The following is a 24,287-nucleotide window of genomic DNA, read 5'->3' as shown; positions in this document are numbered from 1 at the left end:
ATTTATTTGTACCCTAGAAAAGTTATTGTAAATCAACAGGCACTTACCTTAATTCTTTCTTTCTTAAAAATGACAGAAGGAAAAGAAATGAGAAGGACAGGACTGCATCATAAATTTCTTGATTCAGTTTTGGCTGTGAGCCACAGTTCTTACATAAGGTTTCCAGGAGAAGTTTAGACTTTCAGAAGCCCTATCAGATATAAAAGTATGTGATCAGTTTAGAAAACTGATTCTGAACAATTTATTGTGTCCCTTTCATTTGGATAATTATTTTTCAAGCTTTAGTTAATTTTTCAACCTTGAAGCTTACATAGATAAGTGACTTATGATTATGATTATGATCAAATCTCTCTTTCAAGCCAAACTTCAGGCCAAATAATGGAATCCAGTTTCCAAATATCTACTGTAATTTACTTAATTGGTGCAAAATTTTGATTTCATGAACAAAGAGAAGTCCCAGTATGGAAAATATCTCCATAGATCTGGGATGGGCAACTCAGTCTTATTGTTTTGCTGGGGATGCTAAACTTTTAAGTGATTTGTCCATGATCATAAAGAGGACATGTTATAAGGAGATTTCATGGCTCCAAAGTCAATCTTTTCCCTCTTCTATTTCCTCTTGGCTAGTGTTTTGCCTGATTTTTCTAGGTGATCACTCAGATTTGTTTTCTTTTTACTGATGTGTTTTTACTTAAATGAACAAAATCAAACATTATCCACTATCCCATCTTCCACTGAATTTTGTCATTCTTTTGTTTATTAATTTTTATTTTGATAAAAAAAATGTTTGTCTTTAAATACAAGAATTAAAATCAATGCCTTCTACTAAAGATGAGCACTTCCCAAGGATAGCTAACTGATCACTTATTGCTAATAGTTATGAGGGATATTATGTATAAAGGACAAAGAGTCCTCTCAGCCACCTACTATGTGCTTTCCTTGACCTTAAATATAAGCATTTATGTGAGATTTCAGGCTATGTACTAAATATATGAAGTTACGGCATAATTCATCTTATTCATTAAAGTTCAATTTTCTAGGAAAATAAGTTTTAGAAAGTAAGAACTCGTACTATTTATTGGCTAAAATTTTCCAAAGAGTAGGTTAGGAAATCCTACCCTACTCTTTTCAATCAGTTGTATGATGATAAAAGATATGATCTTTCATTAAAACAAAATGCCTATGGAAGCCTGCCTGTTGCATTCTCATAAATATTTGATAGGCATGAAAAATAGGAAATAAATAATTAATAAAAATTAATTTTATTAATAATGCAAGCATCATTTACCGAGCCAATATTCCATATTGCATCTCATTAGTTTCTCCTGATTTTGAGTATGTATCTTCCTCCATGAGGCACTGCTCCAAATACTTATTTTAAAACACCAGATGCAAGGTGGAGCTGCAAGAAACAAATAATTATGCATAACAACCGTAGAGAGATTGTGCAAATAGTCAATATCCTGCCAAGTTAGGATGATGACATTTCCTTTGGATCCAAGGTGTGATTTTTCCCATTCTCTCCCTAGAGGAGTTAGTGTTGCAAAGCAGATAGAAAGCTGGCCTCAGTACCAAAATCAGGATCTCTTTAGTTGCAGTATGGCCTCTGACACATACTAGCTGTGACCCTGGGTAAGAAGCAGCGACTCTCACTGCTCTAGTTAACTCTCTAAGACTATAATCTGTAGTAAAGGTGTCTACCTGTATTGGTAGAGGGAGTTTCCTCCTCAGGGATTTCTCTGTACCAATGATATCAAAAGTCTAGACCCTTTTCCTCATCAGAGGATGAGAAAATATGCTTCACAAATGAGAAAAGAAGTGATTGGCTCTGCCAAAATGGAAAGTGATCTAATTGGATGTGCCCATTGATCTGCTAGAGCCAATAAACCCCCTTCCTCTCATTGCCCAAGCACAGGTCACCTGTATAAAAGTTAAGTGATCATAAATAACTCAGACTCATCTTAAGTACTGTTCTCTTTAGCATTGATAACTTTCTTACCAGCCCATAAACATGTTGGAGGAACCTGTGATTTGTTTCTAGGTATTACAAGGCATATAAGGGATGTCTCACTGAGGAACCACCTCCTTCTTTATCTTGGATCCCTTATGGATAAGATCTTAGCTTCTATCTCATTCCTGAGATAAGAAAAAAGTCCTTAGGTATGAGTGGTAGAAGAAGATATATAGTAACTCTCCTTCCCCAAATAGTTTGCCTTCTGTCCACTGGCCTGAGCTTTGCTTCTGACAGAAATCATCAAGCTGACAAACTTTTTTTTGAGGCAATTGGGATTAAATGACAGTTTCCAAAGCTGAATTTGAACTGAGGTCCTCCTGACTCTAGAACTACCTGGCTATTCCTCAATAAACATTTATAGCACTATTATGTGCCAAGTACTGTGCAAAACTCTGGGTAGCAGAATCCAGGGATACTTATTATGATTAAACTAGAGGTTGGATCCATGGAAATCAGTCCCTTGAAGCTCCATGTATATTGTGGAAAAGGAAAGAGGATGAGAAAAAACCATCAGTTTCACCGCTGTCATATTTAGGGGTCATCAGAGGAAGGTGAAAGATGGCAAGGCAATTCTTTTACGAAGTTTAATTTCTCACTATTCTTCAGCTCTTTACATAGCACTTTTTCTATATTGAGTCTGGATCGGATATTTCTGAGACCAGCTATGAGGAGAAATGAACAAGACTAGAAAATGTGAGGTGCAGAATAGTGGCTAAGAATGGTCTCTATATCCACAAATAACAGGTTTCCCTCCAGAAGGTCACTATTGCTTTATATAAGAGGTAACATAAGGTACTGGGCAGAGTGCAGGAGAAGTCAAAGAAGAGCTGTGTCTGAATTTCTGCTCTGATACTAGTTTTGTAGTCAAAGGGGAGTCATTTAAGTCTTCTGAACTCAGGGTCTCCCTCCAGAGAATCTGGGGAGATAGGTTTTTTTATTTTGTTGGCTGACCTATGGCATCAATGCAACTGGGCTTTCCTGCTGACATAATAAAGATAGATGGGTGCAAAACCATGGCTCACCTCATTCACTTTCCTTTTCTAATTCAATTTATTTGGGTGCTAAATCAAAGAGATTCTTGGGACCTTCTAACCTTACATCAGATAATTTTCTGTAATAGAAGGCTTTGATCTTCTCTCAATCACATGGATGGAAAGGGCTGAAACATGGAGTTTGGGAGAAGTAGGCTCTTATTACCTCTAATTCAACATTGCTTTAGGACAAAGGTTCTCAGCCTTTTTTGTGTCCTACACCAATATGGTAAAGCCTACATCCACTCTCTCAGCATGTTTTTAAATGCATAAAATTATCAGGAAAACCAACTAATTAAAATATATTTGTCAAAATATGTATTTTTAACAGGTGCTGGCACTTCTTGTGTTTGGAGTACCATTTTGGGAACTGTGGAAATAAGACTAAAAAATAATTAAATCATGATCGCTGGCCTTCAGAAAGTATAGCATGAGAGGTGTTCAAAATTTTATATGGGGCTTGAGGCTGAGCTAAAATTGCTTGACCCCACTTCCTACAACATATCCAAACTAAAATTGGTGGAACTAAGTATCTAAGTACAATAAGAGCTCTTTGGGCTTTTGGTATCTGGGTAGAATTGAGAAGTGCAATAAATTTGGGAAAACCAAATGACATTGATCCTGGTGTAATCAAATTAATCCTTCTTTAATTATTAAGAACACTAATGTATCTAAAATTCAATCCAAATCAATAAAAGAAGCAGGCTTTTTGGCTAGAGCCAGAGCAAAGCATTTGTGGGCCTCGGGCAAGGTTTGAAAGCTGTGCTCCTTCCTTCCTCCCAACATTAAAGTGTGAACACCGTCTTACAGCTTAAAAATTTAGTAGGATTTTTTTTTCAATTTAGAGGTAGAGTGCTATAGTAGTATCACAAGAAAATAAGTTACTTATTATGGCTGCAGATTTAATAATGATTGCAATGCAGCTTTTGTTTTAATGGCTTCAAAGTTATTGATTATATCATCAAAACCAAAGAATTTTATAGCCTTGTACTACAGATGATATTAAATAATTTAATATTATTTTCAGTTATCTCCCTTCACAGGATACAACAATAAATAGGAAAAGGTTTTTTTAAGTATTTACTGGTCTTCAAATTTGTATAGTTGTCCTGACTTAAACATTTATTAAGTCAAGTCAGCAAGAATTTTTTAATAACTACTTACTATGTAGCAGCAGGCACTGTGCTAAGTACCAGTGCTAAGTAGAAAGGCATTAATAGGCATTAACAGCTCTTCAAGGAGCTTGCATTCTAATAGAAGGAACAACTTGCAAGGAACTGTGGACATACAAGTTATACATGGAGTAAATTGGGAGTAATTTCAGAACCGAGGAAGAAGGGGTAAGGGAATGTTGGGGATCAAGAAGAAATATCTCTAGCAGAAAATCGTATTTTAGCTGAATCTTGAAAGAAACCAGGAGGTGAAGAGGAGTAGAGAGAGCGTTCCAGACTTTTTGGACGGCCAGTGCAAATACAGGCAGACCAAAAACACGGTGGTATGTGTGAGTAACATCAAGAAGGTCAGTTTTTGCTAGACCATAGCATTGGTAGAGCGGCTCTCCTCTGAGGTCCTGGGACACAGAGACAAATTTGAAAGTCTAGATCTTAAGGAAACTAGGTTATATCAGGGGAGACACCAGGTAAAAATATAAGTCTATATGAAACAAACAGCAGGCAATTTGGGAGAGGAGGCCACTCAGCAGCTGTCCCAGTCCACAAGTGTAACCCTCTACCAGATGGCCCGCCTCCAAAATTCGTTGAGATTCTGTTCCAGGCCACTGTAAAAGTAAGTTGAAAGTTCTCTAATTCTAAAAATATGCTCATGTATTAACGTGCTTGTTCTTTTTCACAACTAACCTGTGTGTAGCTCTTTGCTTAATTCATCTAATTCAGTTTTTGTGAGTGTGAAAGCAGATTCACCGTTGTACTCAACTGTAATGTCTCAAATTATCAACACTGGTTGGGTCTCCTATAGGTGCCGTGATTCCTAAATTATTTTTTGATGAAAGAGAATAAACGCAAGGAAAATAAGCAACAAAACAAAAGCAACCAAGCAGTGACAGATTGGTTTTGTCTATTAACAAGTATTTTCATTTAGAATTAAAAGATATTTCGTCAACTCTAGCATAAGCTGAAGTGAAATTTTATGAGAAACCTCAATGGAATTTGAAGCCCTATCTGCTTTGACACTCACATATGGAAATAGATGAATTTTTAACATTACAAACAGTTTAGCTGTGAAATATAACAAGGATCTTGATAGTTGAGACAGAATTTCTTTAGCAACAGAATGCTTCAAATATCAGATCTTCCTTCACTCTATCCACTAAGCCATGCTCTCTCAGGACTTTTCCCAGAAGCTTAAAGTTATTTTGTTCCTGGACTCTGGACACATGTGGGCAGACTTTGACCTCTTAAACCACCCTGCAGTAGCCTCTGTTTTCTATTCACATCATCAAAGGGATGGTGGAGATTTGCAGGACTTTCTAATTTATTTCTTTCTGCAAATTTCTTTCCAAGTCATGCTAAGGAAATGAATATTGGCCAACAGCTTACTATCTATTAAGTATTGTGCTTAACACTGAGGATACAAAAAAGGATAAAAACAAAAACAAAAAAACAAGTACCTGCCTTCCAAGCATCCACAGTCTAATGGGAGAGATCACATGCAAGATATATATAGTGTAAATGAAGACTATTTAGAGAGAAGGCTCTGACATTGAGGGACACTGAGAAAGACTCTTTGTAGAAAGTGGGATTTTAACTAATATTAGCTAGCATTTATAAAGCGCCTATATGTTAGGGAGTCTCACCACAACTCTGCAAGGTAGATTCTATTACCATCCTCACTTCAGAGATGAGGAAATTGAAGAAGGCAGAAATGAAGATTACACAGCTAGTATGTGTCTGAGGTCATACTTCAACTCAGGTCTTTCTGATTTCAAGTTCAAGTGCTCTATTCATTATACAACCTGGCTAAGACTTGGATGAGGAGAGAAAAGAAGAGGAAGAGAATTCCAGATATGGGAGATGGCCAGGGAAAATTCCTGCAGTGCACTAAATAGTGTATTTTGTGCTGTGAGATATAGGAAGGAGCAATGTCACTGGATTTCAGTTAATTTTGTTAGTTGGTTGTTTTCCTTTGTTTTTGAAGAGGACCAAAGTGACTTCAATAGTTGGAATCAGGGTACCATGTTTCTTACTGTGGCCAATCAGACCAATGAGCTCAGAACACTCTACTGCAAGTTGAACACAAATAACTTGATCATTTGGAGTGGAGATGTCTCTGAATTTGCACATCTCTTATTTTTTTTCCTGAGGCAATTGGAGTTGAGTAACTTGCCCAGGGTCTCACAGCTAGGTGTTAAGTGTCTGAAACCAAATTTGAACTCAGGTCCTCCTGACTTCAGGGCTGGTGCTCTATCCACTGCACCAACTAGCGCTCTACGTTACTTATTTCTTTTGAGCTACTGCAATTCTGCTTTACTCCTAGAGCACAATGTCTTCTTTGATGTGGGCACATGAAGGGGAATGTGTTAGAAAACTGAGTAGTTATGAAGGGGTTAGGTTATGAAGGTTTTAAAAGCCAAACAGAGAATTTTATATTTGATAAACAGCAACTGAATTTTATGGAAGAATGGGGTGATGTGGTCTGACTTGAGCTTTCTGAAGGTCAGTTTGACAGGCTAGAATGCAATGACATTTAAAGTCCAACTAGAAATTTAGGTATTTCAGGTTAATGAGGGATAAGTGAGAAACTCTTCAGCTATTTGCTCACATAATATTATCAATGTATCCTTATAATCAAGGAATAGTTTTGAAACTTTCAATTTGTTTTAGATTATGTTTTTTTTAAATTATTAGGCATTTTAAAAAATTGTAAGTCTCACTTTTTTTTTAATTGTACATCTCTGTTAATTTGTTTGCATAGTTCAGTTTGATTTCAGGTTTTAAGTTCATAAAAAAGTGAAAAAGCTACATGATGAAGAAGATTTTGAGCCGTTGATCATTTCTGGATTTGTTAACATGTATCTAAGTATCACTGAAAACCTTAAACACTGATGTGATTTGTAAATCCAAGGTTTTCATTGCACTTGATTTTGAAGACAAGCATGTTCCTAAATGACCTTTAAGAAACATGTGTAATGTTTTCATTAACATTTTCCCCAGTGTCTGGGATTTGGGGAGGAAAGGTGACAAATTTTTGTAATATGCTGAAAGATTCATGAGCTGCATTATTCCAAGAAATTTCATTTAAACTTACTAGTTGGAGACTATGCTTTGCACAAGCCTGGAAAATTCATTTTCCTGTAGAATGCTCACTTGTACTCCATGATATTTACCTGCCAGGTTTGCTGAGTTGGCACAGCCTAGTATTGGCATGTTAACCAGGAGTAATTTGTAGAAAATGTATTATACCATTCTACTACCCAATTTTTTAAGTGCATGAATGAAAATGACAAGACCTTTTTTTATAGAAATTCTTCTGCTTATACTAGTGATATACTCAATTATTTGATCAATTAGGAGGTTCTTATAATAGTCTTTTTTAAACATTGGGGTTTTTTGGGGGGAGTTCCACATTTCCACATTTTCTCCCTCACCCCCTCTCCTTCTTGAGATAGTAAGCAGTATGATATAAATTATATATGTGCAATCATGCAAAACATTTCTATATTAATAATTTTCTTACAATTGCTTTAAAAGAGATAAGAGACTGAAACAGTGAAGGTTTTGTGTGTGGGCAAAGGAGCATAGATGCTAGTGCTGTGGAGATGGGATTGACAACTAACAAATGATTGCATGTGGGAATGTAAAGGAGAAGGAAAAATGAAAGAATGGAGTACTTATTAAGGGCTTGCAATGTGCAAAACACTGTACTATGCACCAAAAATCCAAATGGAAAGTTAAGACAGTCCCTTCTCTCAAGGAGTTCACATTCTAATGGGAGGAGACAACTCAAATGGAAGGTTTCAGCTGCAAATGAGATTTAAAGATCCCATAGTCCTTGAGAGTGCAGCAGCAAAGCAAACATCATTTTCATTGGTAAAATCCTATCAGTTTCTCATGTTAAACCATTTGGACAAGGATTTGGGCAGCAAGAACTTTCTTTTCTGGGTCTTCAGTAATTGTAGCTGTAGCCCCTGCAAAAGTCAACTCAGTCAAGTCAATAAGTATTTGTGAAATGCAGAGAGGCGCTGGGCTTAGACAAATTTTGCCAGGCTGGATCTCCACAGGCTTTGCTTCCCCGGATGATGCCCGAGGGCACTGAGCTGGAAACATTGTTATTCCCAAGGCTATTGGAAGAATGAAGGATTTCTCCAGTTAGGAATCTGAGAGACTGGGAGGTGGTACCCTCAAATGAAATAGTAGGGCTTGATGAGAGACAGATTTAAAGAGAAAGATAATAGGTTGTATTTTGGATGTGTTAAATTTTAGGTTTTGATGGAACATACATGTGTAGATTTCCAGATTCTGCAGCCTGTGAACTGTTTTTGTATACAGGGATTGCTCCTGCCCACCAGGACCACCTACGTAGTTTGTGGGATCTGAACCCTTATATGTCATCCAATCACTGAATAAATTAGTAAGCTTCGTTCTGGATGGTTTTTGAATTGCCTGTAGGCAGGACTTCATAAGTACTGCTTAATTTAAGCATTAATATTTGTCCATGATGGAGTATCATTCTTGTTTAGTCAACTAGAAGGATTTTCCTCACTTACTGATCTTCCTGAAGTCAGTCTTTTGGCTATTGACTTATTCATTATTCTTGATAATGAATTGGATGTTTAGAGGAAATTATTTTTGAAATTAAGAATCATGTATGTGTGACAGATAGCACTTGCCTAGTATTAATTATAAACTGCAAATGGATTTCATTTTTTTTCCTGGATAGTTTTTGTGTTGGTAGTGGTACATTTCTGTTCTTGCAGATTCTGGATGTCATTTCTGTGTTTTGCATTTGGCATTGGATAAACATTCTGATGCCCCTGTCAACACAATACAAATATCTAGTTATGTAAAAAAGGGAAACAAATTAATGTTGTTAGATTCTGTGATTATTAAAATTTTGACAATTTTATGTGAATACAGTCCATTCCAACTTAGTGTCACTATATTATCACCAGACAAACAGAATGTCTTTTATTGTCATTTTGTCATATTTTATTGTCATTTGCTGTCTTTTGACTCACGATCACTTTTCTTTTTGTGACAAGAATGAGGTAGGTGGATAATGCAACACCGTCATATTTATTGGGCATCCATCAATAGTTGTTGCTTAAAGAAATGGAGATAAGAATGCGAATTGATATTAATGTAGCTTAAAATTATAAATCAGCTTATCTAAGAAAGGAAATGCACTGGATTCACTGTCAGATTTGTGATATGTGGACTCTGCTGAACTGTGCAGTTTTTTTCAGAGAAGGAACATATTACAACTAAGAAAAAGGTTCCGGCACATTGGTGGCAAGTCATTTACCTTGTTAAGCATTAGATAAATAAAGGGAATTATCAGTGGAACACAGTTTCCTCATTCTTGAATATCCATGAAGATAATCACCAATTCACTATCCTAACTTGGAGTCTTCACTGTCAACCATATAAATTGACTTATCACAAAATAGAAACATATATGAAATGAAGAACAATGTTTTCTGGCATTAAACATATTGCTCTCCTCAGTCACTTACTAGTTCTACAGTTTTGGACAAACCACTCTATGCTTCATTTTCCTCTTCTGTAAAATAGGTATAATAATAGTAGCTGACAAGGTTCTATTGAGAGAACTCAAATGAGATAGGTATCTAAAATGCTTTGAAATCCTGATAAAAATATCAGCTCTTATTACTAGAATTATTAATTTGACATTAAAATATAGTCATACTTGGAAAATTAGTAAAACAGCATTAATACATAAATATTAAAAAGTTTTTTAAAAGTGTCTCATTGTAATTGCGTCTTCCCTCCTCTCTGCTCAAAAACCTGGAGCCCTTTGATTATAAAAATCTATATTTTAAGATTAATTTTATATTATTTATATCTCATTATTGTGTTATTTAAATGCTCATAAAAGTGGTTTCCATTCAACTTCATCTCAGAACACTGCCCTTTATAAATTGACCCAACAGACTGTTTTCTGACTTTCCTTTGCCCAATTATGTATTCTGTGCTTTTCACACAGTATCACCTATTTCATTCATAGATTTGTCTCACAGCTCCATTTATTGAAGACTTTCTTTTGTTTATTCTGGTGTCACCTCCGCCTGAAGCCTCCCCTTATTCTCCCTTATTAAGTTTTCTGATGCTGCTTTGAACAGACCTCATCTAGGCACTTACCATATTAAAACTTGTGTTATAGTCATTGTCTTAGCTTTCCTTCTAGATTATAAATTCCTTGATGGCAAAGTGATGGTTTTCATATCCCTTGCACTCACCTAAATGCCTTGTATGCTCTTGATTTGTGTGGGGCTGTTATGTTGAAATGTTGAAATTCTGTTTCTAGGATACTTTTATTTATTTGTTCATTCATTTATTAGTTCATTCATTCATTCATTCATTCATTCACTTTGGAGTGAGAGGAAATCAGGCACAAGTCATTTGCCCTGAGTCACATAGCTAGTAAGTGTCTGAAATGAAGTTTGAATTCAGGTCCTTCTGATTCCAGGGCTGGTGCTCTAACCCCTCCACCATCTAACTTCCACTAGGATACTTTTCTAAGAAACATCCAATGAGAGAAGATGTTGCCCACAGGACTTCATGCTGCAAACATTCATTTTAAATGCCATGAAGCAAAACCACCAAATAAAAAACAAAACAAAATAAAATAACCCACAGCATAATGGAAATTCTATAAAAATTTTTAAACTCCAAGGGAAAGGGAGGAGCCCTTTCCCTGCATAATCAGCATTCAGTTCTGAGACATTAAGGCTTTTCCTAGGAGATAGATTATTAATTTTTTTTTCCTTCTGGTCATATATGTTTCTAAGAAGTTTCCTGGAATTTCAACTAAGGATTCCAGATGTTTAAGCGGTAATTTTCAAGTTCTTTAGTTTTTTCTCATATGGGAAGGAGTGACTCAATAGGATAAAAATAACAACTACAAATAGCAACAAAAGCAATAATAATAAATAGCATTTTTTATTTATAGCTTTTTATCTACCAGATATATGCATGGGTAATTGACAATTGCCAAACCCTTCATTACAACTCTTCCCCTCCTTCCCCCCTCCCCCTGATGGCAGGTTGACCAATACATGTTAAATATGTTAAAGTATAAGTTAAATACAATATATGTATACATGTGCAAACAGTTATTTTGCTGTACAAAAAGAGTCAGACTTTGAAATAGTGTACAATTAGCCTGGGAAGGAAATCCAAAATGCAGACAGACAAAAACAGAGGGATTGGGAATTCCATGTAGTGGTTCATAGTCATCTCCCAGAGTTCTTTCTCTGGGTGTAGCTGGTTCAGTTCATTATTGCTCTATTGGAACTGATTTGGTTCATCTCATTGTTGAAGAGGCCACGTCCATCAGAATATATCTTCATACAGTATCATTGTTGAGGTATATAATGATCTTCTGGTCCTGCTCATTTCACTCAGCATCAGTTCATCTAAGTCTCTCCAGGCCTTTCTGAAATCATCCTGTTGGTCATTTACAAAACAATAATATTCCATAGCATTCATATACCACAATTTATTCAGCCATTCTCTAATTGAGGGGCATCCACTAAGTTTCTAGTTTCTGGCTGCTAAAAAGAGGGCTGCCACAAACATTTTTGCACATATGGGTCCCTTTCCTTTCTTTAAGATCTCTAGGATATAAGCCTACTAGTAGCACTGCTGGCTCAAAGGGTATGCACAGTTTGATAACTTTTTGAGCATAGTTCCAAATTAAATAACATTTATTTTAAGCTTTGTAATAAAGCTTACAAAGAGCTTTACATAAATTATCTCATTTGACACTCAAAACAACTATGGGAGTAGGTGCTATTACTGTTCCTATTTTACCAATGAAGAAACTGAGGCAGGCAGAGGTTAAGTAATTTGACCAGAGTCACACAGCTCTTAAGTGTCTTAGGTCAATTTTGAACTCAGGTTTTTTTGAATCTAGGGTCAGTGCTTTATCTATTCCCTACATCACTTAATTGCCTGTATAATATAGTCTTTAAGTATAATCCAATAAGATTCATGTAAAAATACAACGTAAGAGAAACATACTTGTATACTTCCATGGAATTGTGATATCAGTATGGATCCCCTCCTCCACTGATATGGTTGATAATTTGTGTCATGTGCATATTAGTTAAAGGTACTTGGTAGTGGTTGTGGTGGGTGCTTAGCTCAGAGATGAGAAGCGTAAGGATGAAAGCAAGTATAGTTAATTATGACAGGGAAATGATTGAAAGCTAATATAATTGAGTTGAGAGGCACAGTTTTTTGAAGGAAATGGCATTTTTCCTGATTATAGCTTCTGAGTTACATAGAATGGGCAGACAAGGATGGATATTATAGGTGGGAGTTTTCATTCAAGAGTATGGGTTAATATTTCCTCTCATTTTATTCTTATCTATAATGTAGTTTTTATTAGCCCCCAGCTTAACTTTAATGTGAAAATCTTTGAGGAGAATAAGGAAAGATAAAAGGAAATATTAATTTAAAGGGTCTATTTTAAATCTGTTGAGTATTCAAGGCCTTTTATAATTGGCCCCTTCCTACCTTTTCAAGTCTTGTTATTCCTTACTCTGTTACACACCAATGACCTCTTTCCTGTTCTTCCATATACAACACTTTATATTCTACTTGGAGCATTTTCACTGGCTGCTCCCCCTTCTTGAAATGCCTTCTGACTTCCCTGGTTCTTTCAAGTCTCAGATAAAATCTTAATTTCCATAAAGGTTTTTTCCCAGTCCTCATTAATCTTAGTGTCTTCTCTCTCTCCCCTCAAACTACCTCCAGTTTATTCTGTATATATCTTGATTGGGATTGCTAGGTGGTAGAGTGGCGAGAGTAGCTGGCTGGAGTCAAGCAAACTCATAGTCTTGAGTTTAAATCTGTCCCCAGACATTTACTAGCTGCGTGATCCTGAGTAAGTCACTTAACTCTATTTCAGTTTCCTCTTCTGTAACAATGAACTGAAGAAGGAAACAGCAAAGTGCGATTATAAAGAGTTAGACATGAAAGAAATAAATGAACAAAAATTTTGTTTGTACCTGGTTTGCATTTTGTCCCTCTCATTAGACTATGAGCACTTTGAAAGAAGGGACTTTTTACCTTCTTTTTTTATATCCCCAACACTCAACATAGTTCCTGGTATAAAATTGGTACTTAATAAAACCTAGTTGATAAATTTTTGAAAGTGTCCCCTCATCTCTCTTTACAAATATCCAATTGTGTCTGACTCTTTATTAAAACCCCATTTGGGGTTTTCTTGACAAAGATACTGGAGTGGCCTACCATTTCCTTCTCCAATTCATTTTTACAGATGAGGAAACTGAGTCAAACACCGTTTGCTGACTTGCTCAGGGTCACCCTCCCGGAGAACAGATATGAATTCAGGAAGATGAGTCTTTCTGATTCCCAGCCTAAGGCTCTTTCCACTGAATCACCTACTAAGAGAACAATTTTGACACTAGGAAAAAGTCAACTTGTTAATTCTTGGTGTTGTTTAAGGTCCACATTGAATTGTTCTACTCATCAGAATACTTTTAAAAGACAATGAACCTATGAATGCTTCTTAGTTGATTAAATGTTTTTCTACTGTGGTTACTTAGTAAATAACTTGTCTTTTTAATATTGCAGAATACTCATGTTGACCAGGCGAGCTTCCAAGTTGATGCTTTTGGATCAACTTTCATCCTTGATGTTGTCCTCAACCAGTAAGTATTTTGCTATCTGGGAACGGTATTTTATGATCACACTAAATTAACTACCTGATTTTTTTGTTAAATTGCATGTTCTAAGTATTCCTCTTAATTTTATTCATTATTAACACCTCAAATTCCCATTATCTGTCAGGAATTTTCTATTAGCTCCATGAAGTCAAGGACAGTATTTTATGTGGTTCTGAACTCATGATAACTTTGTAGATGAATGAATAGCTATTGAATAAACTTGAATTGAAAGGTTAATATAAAGAAAAGAACGCTGGATGCTGGACAGCTATAATGTAATTGAGGATTGGAACCAAACTTGTGCTTTCACTGTTAAAGAGAACCCCTCTAAATGCAGGTTCTTCTTTGTAACTTATGGTCTTTATAGTAAAAGCTAAATAATTTACTAGGATCACAGAGCCAGTGTATGTCAGAAAGACTTGAACCTGAGTCTTCTAGTTCTGGGCCTAGATTAGATTAGAGATTAGAACATAATTTAGCATTATAAAATTACAAGAGTCATTTCAATTTTTGAGCTTTGTTATCTCAAGTCCTAAGGGATATATGTCTTTATAATTGTGAAAAATCTTATCTAAACTTTGCATTTCCCTCAGTGCCTCGAATGAGGCTCTGCAGAGAGAAGAACATTTTATAAATGTTTGATGTTATTTGTATTACCCAAATCTTATGATGTTACACTGTTAGTTTCTGGGTTGAGCTCTGATCAATTCAATGCTCTTCAGAGAAATGTATGAAGAGCTGTTGCAGGAAAACAAAGGAGAAAATGGAAGAACAAACCAAAGTCTAATGGTCATAATTATGATAAACCCTTTGATGAAACAGTCATTACTATTGAAATATTGACATTAAAACAAATATGGAGGAAAAATTATAATTGAAATTGATGTTGCCATGATTGAGAAAGATGAAAAGCATATTGTTCTTTGAAGATGAAACTATGGTAGATTCATGCTTATCCTCTATAGCAAATGGCTCCTTACTTTGATTATAATAGCAATTGTGATTCAGTAAATATATTTTTCTTCACTTAGATGGAACATTTTGTACTTTTGGTTTTATGTTGGTTAAAAACCAAAAAGGTGAAATGTCTACCATGTTTCTTAATAGGGGCTTCCAGTGAAGTGCTGTTAGTGCTCATAAATTCTTAAAGAGAGGTAGATTAGACTAAAATTCGTATTTGTAGATGGACTCCACTTACAGGTGGATCCTTTTCACTGGAAAGGAACCAGTAAGTAACATTTTTATTAAAAAAAATTTTTATTAAAAATCTATTTAAGAAATAAAGTTGATTTATAACCAAAAGAGTCACAAAAAGAATTGTAATAATAAGAATTTCAATTTTAAGTAACTTCCATAGGTGGCAGATGTAGGGTAGAGAAATGTTAAGAAGTATGATTGGTACAGCTTCCATTAATATAATGAGGAAAATGACAAAACACAACATCTAACTCTTAATAGGGTCACACCTATAGTTATGTAGTATCAAAAGTAGAAAAAATTAAAAGCATATAATGGCCTAAAAACAGCAGCAATAAGGATAATAATTGATTATATTTATTAAGACTTGGGTTGAATTATCTTATTTGACTTCTCATAATAGTTCCATAGGTGAGTAAATGGTACTAGGTAATATAACACAAAGAAATTAGGCAAAGGACAACATTCATGGAGACAGTCAGGCACAGTGGAGAAGAGCCTTGACTGGGGAGGCAAAGGTTAACTCTAGATTCACATCCTGACTCTGAGATTTTCTACTTGTCTGATCTTGGCACAGCCTCTCGGGAGTCACAGCCTCCCAAGGTTTTGGTTTCATCATTTGTAAAATAAACCCTTCTAGCTATTGACATGGGATCCTGGTATTTTCTTGCTCTACCTGGTCTTGACTGAGATATCCAAGCTGTATTCATTTTTTCTTCTAAATTATTTTCCTAAATACTGAGAAATATAAAATAAAAGTGTTTCCTTTAAGATTTCATTATATTTTCACAAGATGTCAAAGAATAGATATACAATTAAACTTGAAAGCTTTGATTTACATCAAACTCAAATTCCCATTATCTGTCAGGAATTTTCTATCAGCTCCATGAAGTTAAGGATAGTATTTTATGTGGTTCTATCACCATTTATTTTGACATGGAGGTGAGATTGAGGGTCTTGAAGTCTGCACCACTGGAATAAAATCCCCAAATTGGGACAAGTTTGAGTCCATTATTGGGCTGTTTATCATTTTAGGATTAACTTAGGCAACAGCCAGAAGCTTGGAAGGCAAATGATAAATTATTTTTAAGCAGACCAGTTTATGAATTTGTATCTTGAGGCACAGAAGGGTTGTAATCTTCACTTATGGAAAGAGTGCATTCCCTGATAAAATCAGAGGTCCCTAAAGTATTAAAGAATTTTTCTTAATTTGCTACTTTCATAATTGTATAGTCATTTTTGTCACTGCATCCAGTGACTAGCTATTCTAGAAATCAGAGGTGATGAAATACACTGGAAAGCAGACCAAACTGTTTGTAAATGGTCAACCCAATCTTGCTTTTCTTCTTTTATGCAAAATCATTGTTTCTTCACCGGATCCATTATGGCTCCTGGAATTTACCACTTGGTGGAAAAAAATTCCTTCTTATATTCAGGATAGGGACCCTAATATGTGATTTCACTGGCTTAGGGAACTCCATCTACCGATGTAGGTCAGTACTTTCTCTGCAACTTATAACATTTGAGAGCTGTGTAGAGTTAACAGAAGTTTCTTGTCCCTATTTCCCAGGATGACAAAAGTCAGTTTGTTATAGACAGGACTTGATCAGCACTTCTGGGTTCTGAGATCAGCTTTAGACCCTATGTTATGCAGTCTTTTTCATAATGTGCTTAAAAATGGAAGAATTATTGTCTAGAACCCAGATCATGAATGTTTACTTTCTAAAAATGTTTTTTTAAGTTAATCATTTGTCCTGTAAGAGAAGCAGTGTCTACTCTGCCTAGTGGATAGAGAGCCCACCTTGGGATCTGCCCGAACTGAGTTGACAATCCACCTCTGATACATATTAGTGGTGTCCCTCTGAGTGAGAAAGCCTCTTGATGATCCAGGATCCTCTTTAAGTTCACAGCGTAGGTACCTATTTTGATTTTATCTGTGAAAGTTCCCTCAATCAATGAAATCACAAGTCTGATCCAAAGAAAAAGGCGGAAATAACCAACTATTCCCATAACAACAACAAAGAAGTCTTTCTTTCATTTTCTGGCTTCTCCTTTGACCTTCTTCTCTTAACATCTTCATTCTTCTCAGTAATTTTCCAGATTGGAAGCCCAGAGTAGAATTCAAACATGGTGGGAATTAGCAGGTAATGTTTTCAGGTGCTCTATGAGCAGAGTTTTATAGGAAGTTAGATAGAAGAGGAGCAGAATCAGATAAAGCACTGGGAATATATTAAACTATTTGCAAATGGGCAATTCCAATCTTGCTCTTCTTCTTTTATGTAAAATCTTTTTTCCCACCAGGCCATTATGATTCCTGGAGCAAAATAAGAAGAGGTAATTTTCAAAGAAGTCTGGAGAAGGGGTCTTGGATTCACAGGCTATATTTGGACTACAGAAGAGTCCCAGGATGGCCATGAAGGCTCTGTGTAATTGGCCCACGGTGATGATTATGTTGGCAATAAAAAACCCAAGTAATCATCACACCAATGTTTATAATAATTTAATGATGCCGATGATGGGACAATAAGCCACAATAAATCTCTCACCATAGGTAGTAAATAGAATCACTCTTTTCAGATCCCAAAGAAAGAGCATATGGCATAACTACCTCATTAAATAGATGAGAAAACTAAAGCCCAGAAAGGTTGTTTTAATTGTGTGTCTATATCAAAACAATTGTGGTGAAAATGTATTTATTCATTAAAATACCTATTTTATTTAGCATTTTTATGAAACTTAAAGGTTTGTAAAGCATTTTATGCATATCTCATTTGATCTGCACAACAATTTTATGAAATGGATACTACTATTATGCCCATTTTACCTCTGGGGATATTGAAATTAGATAAAAGTTAAGTGATGCCCAAGATCCCTTAGCTAGTAAAAATACAAAGAAGATTTGAACTGGATCCTCCTGATTCCAAGTCCAGTCAACTATCCATTGATCCACTTAGCTGTATCTAGATGTGGAATTCTTAACCTTTTTGTGTTGTAGAATCCTTTAGTAGTCTGGTGAAGTCTATGGGTTCCTCATAATAATGTTTGTAAAGTTGAAGGAAATGGCACATTTCAATTAGGGGTAGTGAAATATGAGGATGGGGAGAGAGAGAGAGAGAGAGAGAGAGAGAGAGAGAGAGAGAGAGAGAGAGAGAGAGAGAGAGAGAGAGAGAGACAGAGAGAGAGAGAGACAGAGAGAGAGAGAGAGAGAGACAGAGAGACAGAGAGAGAGAGAGAGACAGAGGGAGAGACAGAGGGAGAGAGAGAGGGAGAGGGAGAGGGAGAGAGAGAGGGAGAGGGAGAGGGAGAGGGAGAGGGAGAGGGAGAGGGAAAAGGAAAAGGAGAGTGAGAGGGAGAGGGAGAGAGGGAGAGAGGGCCAGCCAAAGAGCCAGAGAAAGACAGACACAGACAGAGATAAAGACAGAGAAAAGAAAAGGAAAAGAAAGTAAGGGAAAGGAAGAACATTTTTAAAAAGAAAATAAAGATGAGATGTTTTTATATGGAAGTTCATGGACCCACTGAAATCTATCTGTGGACTCCCAGTTTAAACCCCTCTGCTTTAAATATTAGTAGGTAGAATATCTACTATGTTCTAACAGGAGAAATATATCACAAGAATGAATGGATCAGTTCCCATGGAGCTGGGCATATATTCTGGCCTCTCTCTGAGGGGCATGTGCTCTGGACCCCCAATATATGTCTCACCTACATCCCTTGCTTAAGTCCATCCCTACTACATAAAAGGATGTAAATGAGTTCTCTGCTCTCTAAATTGACATATGATATTCACACATTAGAAATTAAGTAAAATGAAAGTTCATATATGATTAGCTCCTTAATAAGCTACATTAATTCCAAGAAGTGATTAGTTGTAAATAATCAAAGAGGTTGGCCAGACAAGCCCTGGGAACCTGGGAGATTTGAAGGATGGGTATAATATGGATAAGTAGAAGCAAAAGGGTTTTATGCATAGAAGAGAAAAATGATTTGTATTGGGAATAAGCCTGCAATGTTCTCAGGATGATGAGAAAACCAACTTTTAAAAAATATTTTATTTCTTTCCCTAATTTGATCAGCTTGGCTATAGGAGAAGTTACATGTAATTGGAGAAAATGGTGACTATATAGGTCAAGGAACAAAATTAGATTAGAGGTGAAGACCCTGAATGACATCCTGAGAAACTTGAGTGTTATTTTCTAGGCCCTTGGAAGTCACTAGAGATTTTAAAATTGCAAAAGCCAAAATTCCTCCATTGAATTAGGAGGAGAAACACTAATAAGTACATTTGCCTTTGAAAGTGGCATTTCAGTGTCTTTACATTTGTGGCATTTAAGCAAACTTGAAGTGATGCTGGATTGATTTCCACATTCATTAGTATGTGAAAGTATCCATCAGGTAAACAGTCTTTTAATCCCTAAATGTCTATTTTTCTGCAGTGCCTGACACACTGTTTTGTACAGAAGGGTGAGGACTGGACCTGTGATTTCAATAGGAAAATCTCTCTACCAATACAAATTAGAACCTTATCTTGGATGAGGAGAGTAGTCCTGGAGAATTGCCTAGAGGTGATGAATGTGCCAGGGTCATGCAGCCAGTATGTGTTAGAAGTAAGACTTGTCCTTAGTTCATCCTGGCTTCAAAGCTGGATTGACTGATTGCAGACAGTTGGCATTCACACATGTTTACTAAATTAAATTAGCCACTATAATTATTGTGGGACAGAAAGCTAGCCTTCCTAGATCCCAGTGTGTAAATTATTTTCTAAATGATATTAAATACTTCCAATCTTTTTTTAGCATCAGAAGAGAAAGGTAATGAACAAAAGAAAAATAAGTAAGCTTAAGGAGATAGTGTTTCTAGTAAAAATACATCAGTAATGTTTTCTTTTTAAAATTCTCTCTTGGTCTTATAACTCTTGATTTCAATGCTAATTGGGCCACTAAGAGAAAATACTTGGAGATGTTAAGAATCTGATTTTCACCATTTAGTTCCCTTCCTCTATAGGAACAGATACAAACTTAACAAACTTTTTTGAGGAGCCAAGACAAAATTTATTCCCTCGCATCCACCTGATGCTGAATCTTTCCTTGGCTGAGCTGATCTTTCAACAGTAGAAGTACAGTTATTCATTGTACTTGTGTCCATAATTTTAGTAGAGTCTTCCAGGGCTTGTGATTTGCTTGCTTGGCCTTGAGAACCCAAGATCCTTTCCAAATCAACTTGGGTCATCAGAGGAGAACTTCAGTGAAGAGTCAGTATGTGAACCAAACATTAGATTATGGCTTGGCTTCCAGAATAGCCACATTACTAAAATAGCTCCCTGAAATCTCTAAGTCCCAGGATCTTAGGTCTCTCTACACCAACAGATAATGACCAAAGTTTGTAGGAATGTCATATTTGGAAGGACTTGCTGATTGTATTTGTTTCAGGAGCCAGTGAACAAGATACTTGTATGGATAAGGGACGTCAAGACATGAATACTTTTTATTTGCTGAATTTTTACCTGGGAGAATTTTCATCCAATGTAGTTTTTCATACTTCTCTCAGTTTTCACGCTTCTAAATGGTAATGTAATTCTCACTGTACAAAAAATTCCCAGAGGTGATTGTAGCTTTTGAATATAGTAGTAAAATGAAATTTGAGGTGTTAATTACATTCCAACAAATCTTTTACCAAATCTGCCAACAGTTAACTTAGTAAATTTATTTGATGTCATCTCTTGAAGATCATAGGAAGATAGATGTAGAATTGTAAAGAGTTTCCAATTAGTTGGGCAGTTAAGTCTTTTGGTGGATAGACCTGAGATCAGGAAGACCTGAGTTCAAATATGACATCAAATACTAACTAGCTGTGAAACCCATGGCAAGTCACTTAAGCTCTGTTTTCTCAACTGTAAAATTGGGATGATAATAGCACCTATTTCCCAGGGTTGTTGTTAGAATCAAATGAAATAGTAATTGTAAAGTTCTTAGCCTAAGACATGGCTAATAGTAAACATTATATAAATTTTAGCTATTATTATTATTATCAAATGAGATAGTATTTATAAAGTGCTTAACATAGTGCCTGGCCCACAGTAGGAGCCTAATAAATGCTTCCACCCCCTGTCTTTGCAGATAGACAGCTAGTCTATCAATTTGTTGATGAGGAAAGTTAATATCAGTGAAGTTAAGTCCAAATTCATACAGATAGTGAACATCAGTTGCCTACCATTTGTATGACTGTTAGGATTACTAAGTGAGAACTGAGGTTGTCTGGACAGTGACAAGGTGAGAATTCAGGTTTTCTGGACAATTACAAGGTGAGAACTCAGGTTGACTTGATAGAGGGGGCAAGCTCATTGGCTGGGGTGGTTCTTCCCAGAAGCCCTTGCATTATCCCACGCCCATTCTCTGGGAGAATAAAAGAGAGGACTCTCAGAGAAAGAAGAAGACTCTCTGCATTACATCAGGCCTGACGGGGCTCTCTGCAGGAAGGGAAGTCACTTCTAAGGACAAGAGTTAACAGCAACTGCCTGGAGACAAAGGTTCACTACAGGAAGAAGAATCTGTCTGAAAGATTTGAGTAGACACAGCAGATCTCTTCCCAGAGAGCGATCTGGCAGCTTCTGGAGACGGCAGCTCGTTACATATGACCTTGAATGAATCATTTAACCTTACCAAGAATCACTTTTCTTATTAATTGTGTAATATCATGATTTAGAATTCTCTATAGCCAATACAAATACCTATTAGAAAAGAAGCAAAGGTGTAATTATTTTGTGCTTTCAAAAACTAAGTGGAAAGACAAGTTAATTTGGATCCCATAAACTGAGATTGATGAGAAAAGTTTTTGTGTGATCAGCTGTCATGGGACCACAATGGAAGTTATGAAGAGGCTATTCTTCATAGCTTATATTTTAGTATAAGTAGATATTAAGTTAATTCATCTTTTTTTAAATCACAGTACTAAATGCTTTAAATGTAGTTCATGAGAGATTATAATAGATTAAAAATAAAGCCATCTGTTTGGCTGAGATCAAACATGGCGCCTGCCTTGACAGTTTCCCTTACCTTGGTAGGAAGAAGTAATCAGAGAAATTGGCTGTGACTTTCCATAATAAATTGAAAGCCTGGCTCTGATAACAGAGTATTGGAGGGAACACAGGCACCAGAGACAGGTCAGAAAAAAATTACTACCCATGCGACTTTGGACAAGTTACTATACTTATTAAATAGTTCTGGGTTAAAAGAGGAAACTATAAAAAGACTAGAAGACTCCATGAAAGGTTATGATGGTACAGATGCTACCTATCAAAATCTATGGGATCAGAGCCAAAGCAGCACTTAGATACAAAGCCACAGCTTTGAAAGCAGTCTTTACAGGAATTCTAGTAAAGGAATTTCCTCATTTATAAAAAGAGAAGATGGATAAGATCTCTTCTAAACTCCTTTCCTGTTCTATGGTCCTGTTATGGTGTACAGCCTATGAACTACAGGAAAGTCATTTCAATTTTGTGAGCCTCAGTCTCTTTATTTGTAAAATAGGGATCATTCCACTTGTATTACCTGCTGACTAAGGTTGTTTTGATTTATAAACTTTGAAGCACTATAGAGATAGGATTCATTATTATTATACAAATTTATCTTGCTCTAAGAAAACCATTTGTACTCAAATAAAAATCATTAAAACATTTTGAGGTAATTTTATATGTTACAAAATACTCATTTTGTAAAATTATTTGATTCTCTCTAAATTGAGTTTTTTTTAAAAATCAGTTTCTTAATATTTTATTTAAATACAACTTTTTAGGAATACATTTATTGCATTTTAAAATGAGGCATACTTATATGAGAGGCAGTGCCACATTTGAAATCAAAACATTTGGAATTAAAGGGTTCACAATTCACAGTTACTCCTTGGGATCTTGGGCAAGACACTACAACTATATTAATAATCAAAGATCATAATTGGTTCTGAAAAGAACTTCAAAGATCTTCTATTTCAGCTCCTTCATGGGACTCTGGGATATACGTACGCCCAAGATTATACAGATAGCTTCAAAGACAGAATTTGAATCCAAGTCCTTAACTTCCAGAGTCAGTTGTCTTTTTTTTTTGGTTATATCTACATCTCTGAAGATTCTCTTCTTTTGTGCTTTCAATGATAATTAGGGGGTATGACAATAATATGGACAGTCTATATAAAGCAATGGGCAAGAAGTTCTGGGTCTCTTTCCTTATATCTGCTGATTCAGGAAGTCCTTGTGTGGGAGAGAGGCAGACAGACTCATCAGAGCTATAAGCTGCAGCAGCTCACTTCTCTCCCTCACTCTGTGTTAGCTTTCTAATTGTGAGAACACACATTTTCTGAAATCTATTTTTTTGAAACCCAGAAAAATTCCTAACATTTGACAGTTCTATGACCCAGGCAAAGATTTGCCATTTTGGTATGTTGCTGTCAGAGTCTGGGATCTTAGAATTATATAGAAAACCTGAAGGTGATCTCATCTCCATATGGAAACCTACCTAAAACCATTCAAACCTATTTTGATTTTGAGATAATATTTTCTTTTCAAAAATCCAAAAGAGAAGAAAAATTAATAATGTTCTAATCCATTTTTTCTGGGAACAACCTTCATCTTTTAAAACAACTTTCATTTTTTATTAGGAATTTAGCAATCATTTCATTAGACAAAAGACAAAAAGAGGTGTGAATATGAAACCTTGAACTTCTGTACAGTTTGTTTTTTAAAAGGGTATTAGGTTTAACAGAGTAGTAATAAAAATGCCATTTTTGAACTTCTGATTGAGAACTCTCATCTTAAGAAAATTTATATAGAGGTCACAGTCATTCTCTGCGGCTCAAAACTATGTTTCACTTTGGTTTCATTGTTAATGGAAATAGAGAACGGCAGATACACTTTCTCTATATAGTAACACTCTGCATATTTAAAGATTGTTCTTAAGTCTCTTTGATCTCCTTGCCAATTTTTGCTGCTGATATTCCTTTATACTCTTCTAAAATTATAGAATGATTGAATGATATACCTGGAAGGGACATTTGAGACCATCTACTCTGATTGTTATTTTACAGATGAGGAAACAGACCCAAAGCAATTAAGTGACTTACTCCTTGAGGCAGAGAAAGTGTCTTAAGGGACACTCACAATTAG

General features: G+C 35.8%; 1 protein-coding gene across 8 annotated transcripts in view; it reads left to right on the top strand.

Moving 5' to 3' along the window:
* ADAM22 (ADAM metallopeptidase domain 22) overlaps window positions 1–24,287 on the top strand; it is a 265,301-nt gene that overhangs the window by 44,496 nt on the left and 196,518 nt on the right. For all 8 annotated transcript variants that reach the window (XM_074266617.1, XM_074266620.1, XM_074266619.1 and 5 more), the window contains exon 3: window positions 13,848–13,924. In XM_074266617.1, the coding sequence (XP_074122718.1) occupies window positions 13,848–13,924 (77 nt within the window). The remainder of the gene's footprint in view (window positions 1–13,847; window positions 13,925–24,287) is intronic.

Source organism: Sminthopsis crassicaudata, chromosome 5 (assembly GCF_048593235.1).
Source record: "Sminthopsis crassicaudata isolate SCR6 chromosome 5, ASM4859323v1, whole genome shotgun sequence".
Lineage (NCBI taxonomy): Eukaryota > Metazoa > Chordata > Mammalia > Dasyuromorphia > Dasyuridae > Sminthopsis > Sminthopsis crassicaudata.
Note: the sequence above shows the minus strand (reverse complement) of the source record. Positions and strands in the feature narration are given on the sequence as shown.